Source organism: Cebus imitator, unplaced genomic scaffold, assembly GCF_001604975.1.
Source record: "Cebus imitator isolate Cc_AM_T3 unplaced genomic scaffold, Cebus_imitator-1.0 Scaffold127, whole genome shotgun sequence".
Taxonomy (NCBI): domain Eukaryota; kingdom Metazoa; phylum Chordata; class Mammalia; order Primates; family Cebidae; genus Cebus; species Cebus imitator.
In genome coordinates this window covers 4,034,466-4,049,409 of record NW_016107442.1, presented here as the reverse complement: position 1 = coordinate 4,049,409, position 14,944 = coordinate 4,034,466, and the positions used below count along the sequence as shown (strand labels likewise).

The 14,944-nt window shown below is 49.1% G+C and overlaps 1 protein-coding gene across 4 annotated transcripts in view; it reads right to left on the bottom strand.

The window, feature by feature from the left end:
- FAM184B (family with sequence similarity 184 member B) overlaps positions 1-14,944 on the bottom strand; it is a 141,825-nt gene that overhangs the window by 11,491 nt on the left and 115,390 nt on the right. For 3 of the 4 annotated variants that reach the window (XM_017540586.2, XM_037742784.1, XM_037742786.1), the window contains 4 exons: positions 13,580-13,792; positions 7,985-8,138; positions 3,656-3,810; positions 593-765 (listed from right to left, as the gene is read on the bottom strand). In XM_017540586.2, coding sequence (XP_017396075.1) covers positions 593-765; positions 3,656-3,810; positions 7,985-8,138; positions 13,580-13,792 — 695 coding nt within the window. The remainder of the gene's footprint in view (positions 1-592; positions 766-3,655; positions 3,811-7,984; positions 8,139-13,579; positions 13,793-14,944) is intronic. The other variant, XM_037742785.1, reaches the window with a different exon arrangement.

The window sequence follows — 14,944 nt, the reverse complement described above, 5'->3', positions numbered from 1 at the left end:
TGGCTAATTTTTGTACTTTTAGTGGAGATGGGGTTTCACTATATTTCCCAGGCTGGTCTTGAACTCCTGACCTCAGGTGATCTGCCTGCCTTAGCCTCCCAAAGTACTGGGATTACAGGCGTGAGCCACCGCGCCAGCCGAGGCTGGAGTCTTATCCCCATTTTACAGAGGACTCAGTCTGGGAAAGGTCAGCTGACTCACCAACCTCACGCAGCTAGTTAAGAGCGCACAGCTAGTTAAGAAGACACCACACGGTCTGAACTACACCACACTATCTCCCTAAGGTTGGATTTGATGACACTTTTGGTGTCTTCTAGGTCCAATTCTTGGTCTCATAAATGCCCTGATTTGCAGGGAACAGGACTCCCTCTTCTATTTCAAGGCACTTCCTCTGCGGTTTTGAGATCTAGAATTTCTGGCGCTCTGGGACTTTTCATGAGTTCGAGGAGTAGTATCTATGAGATGCTGGCGCATTAAGTGTCTAGTGTCTTGCAAGGCAGGGTGCCGGAGGGAGTGACCCATTTCAAGTCTTAGGCTCTGCAAGCCGCTGTGGGGGGAGGGAGGGAAACTGGTCGGAGGCGTGGTCACCGACCTGCGCTGGTCACGGAGCTGCTGCGCCTCCTGCTGATGCTGCTCCACCTCCGCGCGCAGCCGCCGCACCGCGTCCTGGAGCTGCGCGTTCTCCTCCCAGAGCCTGCATCCCTCGCCGGGACCCTGCCCAGCAGCGCCCGGTGGGAAGCCGGCCTGGCCCGGGCCACCCCGTACCTGAGAAGGCAACCGGGAGAGCTGTTTTCAGGAGGCGCAGGGGCGGACAAGGCACAGAGGGCCAGAGCTGTGCTGCGGCGAGATGGAGATCCACGGGTGCCCCGCGCAGGCTGGAGTCCGAGACAGGTTCCTGGGTCCTCTACAGGGACTCCCATCCAGTCTCTTAAACTTTTGCTGCTTTGGGAATTGGCCAGATCTGGCCCTTAGAGTTTAATAAAACTTCTGAGCCAAGAATGGGGCTTGCATCCAAATGAACACCAACCACACTCCACCTGCCCCAGGCCCTTGCCGTGCTCTCTACCCGAGGTGCCCGCCCAGCCTGCCTCCGTGTCCCTTAGTGAAGTGAAGTGTTCAGTGAACTGACACTGCCTCAGTGAAGCCTTCCCCACCTCTCAGAGGAGAACTGATAAGCTTTCTCTGATACCACCAAATATCACCAGCTCTGGCTCTGTAAGGGGTGACACGGAAGAGAATATGTTTTCACGCTGGTTTCCTTGGCTGGATTGGGAGCTATTCCTCACTTCGTCTTTCCAACCGTGTAGCACCTAGCATGGTGTATTCTATAGGTGCCACGTGAATGCTTGCTAAACAAAACTGTTCTAGAATGTCAGTAGTTCAGGTAGAAACACAAAGATTGCTGTCCAACAGCAAATGGGGTCAGATTTAATCTGTGACTAGTGAATGTTACAGTTTTCAAATTCAAATATGCTCGACGGCTTGTGCATGTATTTGCTCGCTGCACACAGTAATTGCACAGCTGGGCCCTGGGAGAATCTGTGACCCAGGTTCCATGTCTCTGCCTTCCTGCCCTGGGGTTGGCATGGTGGGGGATGCCTGTGGGCACCCGCTTGGCACTCTCACATGCCTAACCTGGAAGAACAAGAGCAGGGGGGTTACTGCCCTGTGGGGAGCACCCTTGACGAATGGGGGACAGAAACAGATGGAAAAATGCATTTCCCTCTTGGGTCTCTGGGTGGCAGAGATGAGAATTAGGTCCCAGCAGAACAGAACTCCACTTAGCTCAGTGGTGGCCAGCCTGGGGCTGCAGCCTGGCATTGTGTCCCCTCCCCTTTCCTTTATGACTTGCTTCCCCGGGCTCTTCCTCTTTGCTGACACCCCGGCATCTGTGCTCTGTGTGGGGTATCACCTGAGACCACACTTTCCTTCTAGACCATTCAGGGCTTCCCTCCTCTGGGGCAAAGGAGAGGGCTGGGGCACGGGTGGCCAGGTATCGTCTCATGCACTCAGTGCTCCCTGGCTTCCATCCAGAGCCCTCGGATGAACAGACTCCCTCCATGGTCCAGACCCCAGCTGTCACCATCCCACATTTCCCCTGTCCCCTTCCATTGGTACCAGAGGCTCCACTCATCTAAACAGTTAATGGAACACATTCTGTCTTCCCTCTGCTAGACTTAACCACTGGGCTAACCTGTGATTTGTCATTTGTTAATATTTTTCACATAAACCCAGAAATCACCTTCCTATGCTCAGCAACAGCTAAGTCAGGCACACGTGATTCCTATGTCCCCAGGACTTTCAGCAGGACTGGGCCACCGACAAATCCTCACCATCCACAGACACTGGTGGAGACCCTGCTGAGAGCCAGGAGTGGGCTGGGGAAGCGATGAGGCAGAACAGACGGGTTATCCTCTGAAGACTGCTGATCCAGTCTAGGCAACAAGGACATCCATGAAATGGCATGTCCCCAACAGTACCAGGCGGTAGATCCTAGAGCCAGCTGAGCTGTCTTGGGAGGATGTACTCCAGGATCTCAGAGCCAGAGGGAGCCACGGTGTGTAAGGGAAGCCCCCAGCATGGGATACGCCATGCAGCATTCCAGGCAGGAGGAGTTGCACAGGCAGAGGACAAAGGGAGGGTGCAGATGCCGGGTTTATGAACTGTGGGGAATATGGCAGGACCTATAGGTCATTGTCAGTGGTGGAGGCTTTTCAATGTCAAGTTGAAGCATTTGGAGCTTTCTCCAGTGGAAGCCACCAAAGGCTTTATGAAAAGTGGTGCTGGGTTTTGGGGGAATACCTGAAGCCGTACACCATGGGCTGGAGGGAGAGAGGGCTGCACTGTTAGGAGGTGACTGTGCACCCAGCTAGACCAGGAATGATGGACATGCTGGGAAGGGGCTGATGGGCAAAGTCTGAGCAGGAAGTGGAAGGAGAGTCGGCACTGAGCCTGGGTGACAACAAGGCTACTCCACTTAGGGGAACGGCAAGGTCTAGACGGAGCCTATCTGGGAGATGGTCTGAGAACTTCCCCTGCAGATCCAAAGGAGTGGCCCAGAGCAGCTGCGCTGAGGGCCTGTCTAGCACCAACACCCTGAGATACCATTGCATCTGAATTAAAAATGACATGCAGCACTTAAAACCTTTTTTTTTTTGCTTGACGAGACCCTGCAGTATCCCTCATGCCTGTGGAGAAGGGTCTTCCCACTTCAGGCAGTGGGCAGGGGGCAGGGGAACGACCGAGTACCCAGAGCCCATTCTTTTTTTTTTTTTTTTTTTTTTGAGACAGGGTCTTGCTGTGTTGCCCAGGCTGGAGTGCAGTGGTACAATCATAGCTCACTACACCCTGGAACTCCTAGGCTCAAGTGATCCTCCCGCCTCAGCCTCCCGAGCCAGGATTACAGGCATATGCCACCACACCCGGCTAATTTTAAAATTTTTGTAGAGATAGAGTCTGGGCTATGTTGCCTTGGCTGCTCTTGAAATCCTGGCCTCAAGAGGTCCTCTGGCTTTGCCTCCCAAAGTGCTGGATTCCAAGTGTGAGTCACTGCACTTGGCCTCAGATCCCGTCTTTTATGAGGCTTCTCACTGCGGCCCTGATGCTGCTCTGGGAAGGGTGTGGCTGGGGCAAGGGCAAGGGCAGGGGTGCTGACCTCTGTGGCAATGATGTGGTCCTCACTGTCCCCTGGACACTGGCTGCTGGCTTGACGTCGGCCCAGAGCCTTCAGCTCAGCCTGCAGTGCCTCCAAATCCTTCTGGTGCCCAGAGCAGGCAGCTTGCTGCTCCGACAGCTCCTGCCTGAGGGCCTCTGGAAGAGGGAGAGCAGTGGGAGTCAGGTGCTGGGTCTAGGCTGGAGCCTGTCTCATGGGGACAACAGTCTCTGGAGCAGGGATGGGTGGAGTGGGTGGCTGCTGAAGGCTTGTGGTGGCTTGAGTTCCCCAAAGGTTTTTCAAGATAACAGTAACCACAGGGCTATGTGTGAAAACTCTTCTCATTAAAGCCCCACAACCATCCTTTTTGTTATCAATTATACCCACTCCCCACCCCTGCTCCATTTTAGGATGAGACAGGGTGAGTACAATCCCCAAAGCCACACAGCTATTAAATGATGGAGTTGGGATTTCAAAAAGATTTCAAGTGGTTCTTCACTCTGAACCCCCTGCTTGCCCACTACTGGTTGGTTAGGATGGGTGGCAGGTGAGGGCAGGATGGCCTGTGCTCAGGGCCAAATCCTGTGGCAACGCTTGACCTCAGCATCAAGTTAGGAGACCAGGCAAAGAACAGGGAATTATCAAATGAGCCGACGGTCTCTTCTGGGGGTGATGGTCTCAACTTGGAAAACTTGAAATTTATGTCAACTATTTTTTTTTTGAGATGGAGTCTCACTCTGTCACACAGGCTGGAGTGCAGCGGCACGATCTTCGCTCATTGCAGCCTCTGCCTCCCAGGTTCAGGCGATTTTCCTGCCTCAGCCTCTTGAGTAGCTGGGACCAGGAGCGCACCACCACGCCCGACTAATTTTTGTATCTTTTTTTTATTAGAGATGGGGTTTCACTATTTTGGCCAGACTGATCTTGGACTCCTGACAAATGATCTGCCCATCATAGCCTCCCAAAGTGCTGTTACAGGCGTGAGCCACCATGCCCGGCCAATGTCAACTCTTAAGGAGACAAAATGTTCACAGGTTCTTCTTCCCATTGGTGGGAGGTCTTGGCTAGATCATGGAGGTAGGAGATGGCATGTCGTCCAAGTAGGATAGGGACTAAAATGTAATCACCCAGGAGAAATGTGTGCATTCTCTTAAACTCAGGGGACAGTAAGGCCAGAAACTCTAGCTTCCCCTGTGAGGATGGAGACTGATTTCCCGTAGTACACTAGTCACTTCCCAGCATGATGGAAACAATTATTTCAAAATGAATATTTTCTTATAGAGCAGACGCTAAATAGTAAGCTATTTCTTTAGAAAAAAAAAAAAGATACTTTCAAAGTGCTTGTAAATTTGATAGTTTACTTTTCTGTTAAGAACTTTTGAGACTCTGTATTTTAGTCATTGCAAATAACCTTTGAAACATTGTTCTGATCACTCTGTACTAAAACGGAGCACAGGTTTTAGTACAGAGCAAGTGCTCAACGTGTATTTGTAAAATAAACAAATGATCTTTAGAGTGAAAATGGATGATGTGGTAAAAGTGTATTAGTTATAAAAGCTTTCCTGTAAGCTTACTAACCTTGTCTCAAAGGTTAACTATATTAAACACATGTAAAAGCTTAGTATATTTGGATGATATTAAGATGAAAAATTTACTTGTTCATCGTTTCTCTCCAGCAAAATTTTGATAAAGTGATTTCTATGGCTTATTTTCTTTCTTTTTTTTTTTTTAAATCTCTAAACATAACCCCATTTTTTGAAAACTGTTATCACAAGATATATGTAATAAAACTCTTTAGCAAATAATAAATTATAGGGTATTAATTCTTTACCCTCCTCCTTCTCTCACACCTTCCCATCATTCATCTATCTGTCCACCTATCCATCTATCCACTGACCCATCTATCCCTCTATCCACTTGCCCATTCATTCACCCATCCACTTATCTACCCATCCACCCATTCACCATCTATCCGTCTATCTATTCATCCATCAATCTGCCTACCTGTCTGCCCAAGTATCTGTGTACCCTTCTGTCTATCCATTCATCCATCCACCCATCAATTGCCCACCCAATCATCTATCCATCCTTCCTCCTGTCCATCCATCCACCCATTTTTCTGTCTTCCATCTGTCAACCCAGCCGCCCATCTAACCACACACCCATTCACCTGTCTACCCACCCACCCATTCATCCTCCATCCATCTGTTCATCTATCCATCTAGCATGTCAGGATTCCAACCCTCTAGTAAACACCGGCCCTCCCTGTGCTCTCACAGTGACCTATAGTATTACAGGTCAGTTGTGTCTCACACAGATATTAGAAGAGGAAAATCAGCACCAGGATTATCTCATATCAATCTGCCATTGCCACAGGTGCTCGCACCTTCCCATGAAGCCTACGATTTGTTGTCATCACAGAGTCAACAAAGCCCCTTCTTCCCAGGACTGGTGCTGAGAAGCCCAGCCTTTCCCCAGGCTCTTTCCAGGGATCTCTCTGGATTCTTCTATTAATTTATTTATGAAACAGAGTCTCAGTCTGTCAGCCAGGCTAAAGTGCAGTAGCATGATGTCAGCTCACTGCAACCTCTGCCTCCCAGGTTCAAGCAATTCTCCTGTCTCAGCCTCCCGAGTAGCTGGGACTACAGGCGCATGCCTGGCTAATTTTTGTATTTTAGTAGAGACGGGATTTCACCATCTTGGTCAGACTGGTCTTGGACTCCTGACCTCATGATCCACCCACCTCAGCCTCCCAAAGCACTGGGATTACAGGTGTGAGCCACCGCAGCCGGCCTCCCGATTATTTTCTTCGGGGAAGAACAGGGCTGCTGTGGAGTCAGAAAAGCCAGGGAAGGGGCAGCAGGGACATCTAAACTGGCAGCTGCTGCTGAGTGTTGGAATCACCAGAGTGTCCGGCCTGACCCGTACATGGGGAGCCTTGGACCTGAGCCATGTGGCACAGCTTGTGTTTTATCTTTACATGCTGCTAACTCCAGCATTTCCCGTGTGGACACCGCCATTCCAGGGTAGCTGCTAACTGGGAAGTCTACAAAACTCTTTCCTTCCTGCTACTCACACCACTTCCTCAAAAACATGCAGTCAGTGGGTCACGTTTTCTAATGAGAACTCAACCAAGCAGCAAGATAGAGCCTACTCACTTAGGGGCATACAGAAAATGCTCTCCTCCAGAATTCTCTTTTTACTTTTTTTCCTAATTAATTTTCTTTGTAGAGATGGGGTCTTGCTATGTTGTCCAGGCTTGTCTCCAGCTACTGGCCTTAAGTCATCCTCTCTCACCTTGGCCTCCCAAAGTGCTGGGACTACAGGCATGAGTCACCACACTCAGCACCCAGAAATCTCTTAAGGAGAGCCCTGTCTAGGTTTGGAAGAAATATTTAATAAAGGCAACATGATCTTTAGTGTTCTGCATGAAATGATGAGACGTATTTGTCTTGCTCTTAAGGGTGACAGGAAAGATGAGAATGAAGGAGAAAATGAGTGACAGGAATGATCTACAAAAATGGAGAGAGATCTCCAGAGTCAGGCATGCAGCACTGGAATCTTCAGTCATCATTTAACAGGAACACTCGCATAGCACTTACTGCATGCCAGGCTGTATACTCATGTAATCGTCATTACAGCCCAATGAGGTGAATGCTATTATGATCCTCATTTTGTAGATGGGAGACTGAGGCACAGAGCAGTTAAGCAACCCCCTACCCAAAGCCACACAGCTAGTGAATGTCAGAGCTGCGCTTGACACCCAGGCAGTTTGGCTCTAGGGATCTTAACTGCCTCTGTTAATTTCCAAGATGCTGGGTGTGAGTGGTTTTATTGATGTGGCAACTGAAAAAGGGCAGAGTTTTGGGCTGGGGAAGATGTTGGGGCAGTCAGAGAAAGCAGCGTGTGGAGGCCTGAGAGCCCCCAGTTTGTAGAAATCTTCAGAGCAGAAACGAGAGGTTGAGGCAATGCCGTGAAACTCACATGAAGGCTCAGAGATCTGGGTTATATGCAATAATAATGATGATGATGATGACAGTATCTACATTCACTGGGCTCATGTTATATGCTAGGCACTTCGTATTTAATATCTCATTTAATCCACAGAGTGAGCCCATGAGGTAGGGACAATTGTAATTCCATTTTATAAAAAAGGGAAATGAGGATCACACTGAGCCATCCCAGGTCTCACACCTAGTTGATGGCAGAGCCAGGACTGTCCCCGACCTGTGTGCCCGAGAGCCCTGGAGCCCCGCCCTCAGCTTGTCACTAGTTTCTACGTGCAGACCCTGCAGATGGCCGGGCCCTCCCCGGTGCACTGTTGGAGTATACCTAGCAGCAGGGCCTGCTGGGCCTGCATCCTCTCACGCTCCTCCTGCAGCTCTTGCCTGGCCTTTTCCTCCAAGGCCTGGAGCTCCAGCCGGTGCGACTGGTGTTGGATCTGGAGGCTGTGGCTGGATTCCTTCTTCAAGCGTTCCTCTGTGGCCTGTGGGAAACAGTGTGGACAAGGAGGCATGTGGGGACACGTGGTCACAGGGTTGGGGGACTCGACTCCTTTGCCAAGCTCTTCTGAGCCAGGGTGGTCTGAAGGCTTGCACTCTCCCATGGAGGGCTTATCAGGCTACAGAGAACGCTGTACAATGGCCCGGCCACAGCAGCCATTTTGCCCCGTGTGAACCCGCCCTCTTCCACAGCTGATTGGGCCAGAGCGGACACCCGTTCCAAACTGGGCCAATCAAAGTTCCTTTAATGGAAATTTGGTATGAAGAGGTGGGGGACAGAGAGAGCCAAAGAGACTGACAGATACTCTGTGGCTCCAAATTTACTGTACTCGGGAGCTCTGAGGTAATATCTGATATCCGCCCCAGGACGAGTGGGGTGGAGGCAGCCCAGGGCTGGTGTGCAGAGCAGAGCAGAAATGCCATGGGGAGGAGGGAGGGTCCCTACAGCTCTTGTTTGGTCCTGAGAACTAGCTGTGTCTCTGTCCTTGGGTTCATATTCACTCATTCTTTCTTTCCCTATTTTTTATTTTTGGTTCATTCATGCTTTCCCTCAACAAACATTCATTTACTGAAGTCCCACTGTGTGTCAAACACCCGAAGCAGTTTCTGTGAGCAGCTGTATAAACTTTACTAAGTGTCTCTTCACTGCCTGCCTAACGTCACTCAAGCTGGTTTCTGTGAGAGGTACAAAAACAGCCTGTAAGATGTCCATGTCTGAATCCCTGAAAACCGAGGATGTTACCTTACATGGTCAAAGGGACTTTGCAGAGGTGATTAAGGATCTTAGACGGGAGATTACCCTGAATTATCTGGGTGGGGCTCAGTCACAAGAGGGCTGTAGGAGGGTTGGTGAGAAAAGGGTTGATGGTGGAAGCAGAGGTCAGAGAGAAAGAAAGGGGGAGAGAGAGGGAGAGGAGAGAGAGCACGCGATGTGAAGATGCTATGCTTTTGGCTTTGATAATGCAGCAAGAGACCAGGAGCCAAGGAACTCAGGCAGCCTCTAGAAGTCGGAAAAGACAAAGACACAGATTCTCCCCTGGAGCCTTTAGAAGGAACCAGACCTGCCAATTCCATGATTCTTAGATTTCTGACCTTCAGAACTGTCAGATAATAAATCCGTGTTGTTTCAAACCACCAAGCTTGTGCTAATTTGTTACAGCAGCAATAGGAAACTAATATAGTTTCTGGGTTTTTTTTCCCCCCAGTTAGAAGAGTTTCAGTTAATACATAGCCCCAGGTTTTAGATGAGGAAATGAGAGGTGGGCATTGGAGAGATGAATTTGGTTTCCCAGGGTCGCACAGAAAAGATAGAGAAATTATTATCCCTTCATCTTTTTTAACTCTTTTTTTATATAGAGGGAGGATCTCACTATGTTACCCAGGCTAGTCTCAAACTCCTGAGCTCAAGCAATCCTCCTGCTTAGCCTCCTGAAGTATTGGGATTACAGGCATGAGCCATCATGCCCAGGCACCCATCCCTGCTGCCATCTTTTTTAACAGAGCTGGAAACTGTGGCTAGAAAGGTAGTAGACCTGCCTGTAGACAGGTGATGATAGAGGCAGGATTCTGACCTATGAGTGGTGGAGTCCAGGGCCCAAGCCCTTTCCATTCACTCAGGCAGTGGAAATTTCATCAAATTTCCTCTGGGATTTCACCAAATACATGAGGCTCCTGTGAGGGAAGAACTCAACCATCTTTGCACCCAAGTTGGCCTCCTGAACTCAGCAGGTCATGTGGAAGCTTGCCTTAGCCTGTCTCTGCCACCTCTCACAGGGGATGGCAATAGGGAACTGGTCTCACTCCTCCCAGGGGAAAGTCAGTCATTCTGTGGCAAGTTTCTTTTTCTTTTCTTTTTTTGAGACAGGGTCTCACTCTGTTGCCCAGCTGGTGGTGCGATCACGGCTCCCTGCAGCCTTGACCTCTCAGGCCCAAGTGATCCCCCGACCCCAGCCTCTTAAGTAGCTGAGACCACAGATGCTCACCACTACACCTGGCTAATTTTCTGTAGAACTTGGGTCTCCCTATGTTGCCCAGGCAAACTTCAAACTCCTGGCCTCAAATGGTCCTCCTGCCTTGACCTCCCGAAGTGCTGGGATGACAGGCGTGAACCACCATGTCTGGTTGCAAGTTTATTTAAAAAAACAGAAAAGCTTCATACTTTTCAAATTCTCTGATACCTTCCTCCTCCTCCCCTTGTTGCAAGGCTCAGAGAACACCAATTGGTGACATTTTTATCCCTAGGGAAATGGGGATGGAGAACTTGAAGCCTGGGCTTTGCAAGAGGGAGCCAAATTCTCTCACTCTTACCCAGCCTCTCTCCATCTCAGGTGGCAACCAAAGATTCAGGTCAGCACCGCCCACCCACTTGCTCAGAAGCCTTTGACAGTGAGGATCACACATGCTGCAGCAGCACCCAGGGCTCAGGGCAAGCTGGGGACTCATTCCTGGTGAATTTCTCCAGCTGCTATGGGAGGGTTACCCTGCTCTTGTTGTGGCCAGTTTGGGGCCTCCTAAGGGACCCAGTTTCACCTTGTTTCTCTAAAAGTCTCATACTATATAATGTCTCTATTCCCAGTGCTTCCAAATACCTTAGGCAACTACCTCATGGCTACCACCCACTGATCCCAGCAAACTGTTTGAGGGGCTGTCTTTTCCCCTATAGGCGAACTATGTAAGGACAGAGAGTGTGGTAATCATCTGGTATCTCCACAGCTCTGCATGATGGCAGCTCACAGTAGCTACTCAATAAATGCCAGCAGAATAGATGAGTGAATAACAAAAATGAACCCTTTAAAAACTGAGCTGTTACTCAGCCATGCACTGTTCTAAGTACTTTACATGTATTATCTATTTTGATCTTCATAACCATCTTATAAGATCTATACTACCATCAATCATTTTATAAATGAGGAAACTGAGTCACAAAGAAGCTAGAAGACTTGAGCTCCCATACTTTGTAAATGGCAGATCCAGGACTTGAACCCAGGCAGCCCACTCATAATTGCTGACACAGGAACTGGGGCAGAGTGTCCTTTCACTTGCCCTTGGCTAGGACTCAGACCTCATGGGTCCAACTCCCCAGAGCACCTGGAACTCCCCGCCTCAGGTGAATGAAGCCTCCTGCCCTCTCTGCCTCCTGCGAGAAATTGGGGTCCGCAGCATGGAGGAATAAAACTCAGGCATACACGACGGTCAGCATCACCCAGCAGTGAATACACCTGGGATCTCCCCAGCCTGAGCTCTTGAAGATTGTAAGCCAAAATGGAAAGACTTAGAAGAACAAAAGAAATAAGGAAACTGACTTTTTTTTTTTTTTTGAGCATCTAGTAAGTGCCAGGCAGTCCATGTGCATTATTTCCTTTCTTTCTTTCTTTGTTTTGATTTGAGATGGAGTCTGCTGTGTTGCCCAGGCTGGAGTACAATGGTGTGATCTCAGCTCACTGCAATCTCTGCCTCCCAGGTTCAAGCGATTCTCCTGCCTCAGCCTTCTGAGTAGATAGGATTACAGGTGTGTGTCACGATGCCCGACTAATTTTTGTATTTTTAGTAGAGATGAGGTTTCACCATGTTGGCTGAGCTGGTCTCGAACGCCTGGCCCCAAGTGGTCTGCTCACCTTGGCCCTCCCACAATGCTGGGATTATGGGCATGGGCCACCGTGCTCAACTTTCTTTCTTTTTTTAAAGCTTCTTTTACATTGTTATCAGGGTAATATGTACACATAGTAAAGAGCCAAATAGTATTAAAAGAAAGGAAAATAAGCAGCCTCCTAGCTCTTTCTTCCTCCCTCTCTGTCTCCTGCTCTCTGGAGGCAGCTGTTGTCAACTCCTTGTTTCTTGTGGTATTTACCAGCATTAAAAAGACAGTGTTTCCATTCTACTGTATCTTATTTTTGAGATTATAAATTGTCTTCCCATTATAGTAGATGAGGATTTTAGGTCTCATACACTCTACCTCTTCCATTGCTTATACATAGTTGTGTTTCTTTTTCTTTTTTTTTTTTGAGACAGAGTTTTGCTCTTGTTGCTCAGGCTGGAGTGCAATGGCGCGATCTTGGCTTACTGCAACCTCTGCCTCCTGGGTTCAAGCGATTCTCCTGACTCAGCCTTCCGAGTAATTGAAATTACAGGCATGTGCCACCATGCCCAGCTAATTTTTTGTATTTTTAGTAAAGGCAGGGTTTCTCCATGTTGGTCAGGCTGGTCTCGAACTCCTGACCTCATGACCGTCCACCTCAGTCTCCCAAAGTGCTGGGATTACAGGTGTGAGTCCCTGCGCCCAGCTCTATGTTGCTTTTTTAATATGTTGAAGTACACCGCATATTTTAAATATTGAGAATATGTAAATATTATGCACCATTGAGCTAAAAAAGTTACTATGATTGAATTTCTGCCTTGTGCAACTTTTTGTTTTTCTTGCTTTAATAACTGTTGCATTTTTTATTTGTTTAGTTTCCTTTGGCTATCTGGTGAAGTCTTCCTACAACTTCTAAATGCTTTGTACAACACTCAGTGCAATTTTCTACATGGCCAAATCTATCAGAGAATCCATCAGTTCTGCTTTCCCCGGGAGACAGCTCTTCCAGAGCCCTCGGTTCCTTGCTGCAGCCTGGACTGAGCTATTGGCCAGCGGCTAAGCCAGCCTCCTCAAACCTTCCTTCTTGCTTCTGCATTGAACCCCGGTATCCCAGCTCTCTTTTATTCCCTTTTCCTTGGTTTGCTCCCTTGTTTTTGTGGGACACATTTTCAAATAGCTGCTTGAGAGAAAACAGTGTTTAAGCCAGGCCACAAGGTAGAAGGTTCTGGATGAAACGCAGCCGAACCACCTGCCAGGTTATCCGTTGTTGTATACCACGCCACAGTTTTCCAAACCCTTGGAAAGGTCAAGGTCTTTGTGGCTGAGCTGTTTTTTTGTTTGTTTGTTTTTGTTTTTTGAGACAGAGTCTTGCTCTGTCTCCCAGGCTAGAATGCAATGGCACAATCTCAGCTCACTGCAACCTCCACTTCCAGGTTCAAGTGATTCTCATGCCTCAGCATCCCAAGTAGCTGGGATTACAGGCACTTGCCACCATGCCTGGCTAATTTTTGTACTTTTATTTATTTTTCCTTTTTTTTTTTTTGTCATGAAAGCAAATCGTTCTTATGTCACCAAGGTCACAAGCAGGTGGGGAACGTAGCACAAGAAGCCCAGCAGACCTAGTCCACTTCCTTGCTTTGCCACTTACAAGCTGTGTGACCCTAAGCAAGTTACAAAATCTCTCTGAGCCTCTTTCCTCATCTGGAAAAAGAGAATACAATAATAACGACCTGGAAAGATTCTCGGGTGGGGGGCGGGGATGGAGGTCATGTAGAAAAGGGACGGCTTTGTGCATGGCCGTACCCACCTAGCGGGTGCCCAGCAGAGTAGACCGCACAGTCATCCCCTCACCTTGAGTTCCTGATGTCTGGCCTTCTCCAGCATGCGCAGGGCTCTCTGGTGGGAAGCCTCGAGTTGGGCTTTCACGGCCTGGTTCTGCTGAGTGCTCTCCTGGAGCTCACGCTGCAGCTTCTCCCTCTCGAGGTCCGAGAGCTGCTTGAGTGCCTGCAGGTCCTCCCTGTAGTTGCTAGCGCACTGCTCCAGAACCTGCTGCATCTGCAAGACCTGTGCACCAGGCGTGCTGCCCTCAGCCTAAGCCCCTGGCCTTTCCTGGGATTTTTTTTTTTTTTAATGAAAGCTTTCTAAGTGTCACCTCCATGCAGCTGAGCCTCCTCTGTCTGTAGGGACACAGGGGATGGAAGCTGCAAGTTTTAAGGACCTGAGGGTGGCCAGTCCTCCCCGGGACCCCTCAACTAGAGCCACAAATGCCAGGAAAGAGGAAAAGAGGGGTGGGGACACCAACCTTCCAAGAGAAATCAAGAGAGGACTGGAATACCCTCCAGGGACCCATGTGGCGGCCCCCCTCCTCCTTCAGGTGCTTGCTCGAATCTGGCTTCCTCCCTGAGGCTCCTCCTGACAGCCTCCTGCAGTACTACCTCCTCTACCCCCGGCCCCTGTCACAGGGAAGCCTCCCAGAACCCTCTGCCCTGCTCTAGTTTTCTTTTCTTTCTTTCTTTCTTTTTTTTTTGAGATGGAGTTTCACTCAGTGGCTCAGGCTAGAGTCAGTGGCATGATCTCAGCTCACTGCAACCTCCACCTCCTAGGTTCAAGCTATTCTCCTGCCTCAACCTCCTAGTAGCTGGGATTACAGGCACCCACCACCATGCCCAGCCAATTTTTTTGAATTTTTAGTAGAGACAGGGTTTCACCATGTTGGCCAGATTGGTCCCAAACCCTTGACCTCAAATGATTCGCCTGCCGTGGCCTCCCAAAGTGCTGGGATTTCAGGCGTGAGCCACCACACTCAGCTTTTCTTTTTCCTGAGTCATCATTACCTTAGAATCAACTACGTGATTTACTAACTTCTTATGTCGACCATTTATTTGTCTGTTTCCACCTCCATTGCTAAAATATACATATTCTTCTTGTGACATGGAATCTCACTCTGTCACCAGGCTAGAGTGCAGTAGTATGTTCTTGGCTAATGGCAACCTCTGCCCCCCAGGTTCAAAGGATTCTTCTGCCTCAGCCACCAGAGTAGCTAGGACTATAGGCACGTGCCGGCACGCACCATCGTGCCCGGCTAATTTTTGTATTTTTAGTGGAGACGCGATTTTACCATATTGGCCAGGCTGGTCTCAAACTCCTGAACTCGTGACCTACCCTCTTCAGCCTCCCAAAGTGCTTGGATTATAGGCGTGAGCAAACACACCCAGC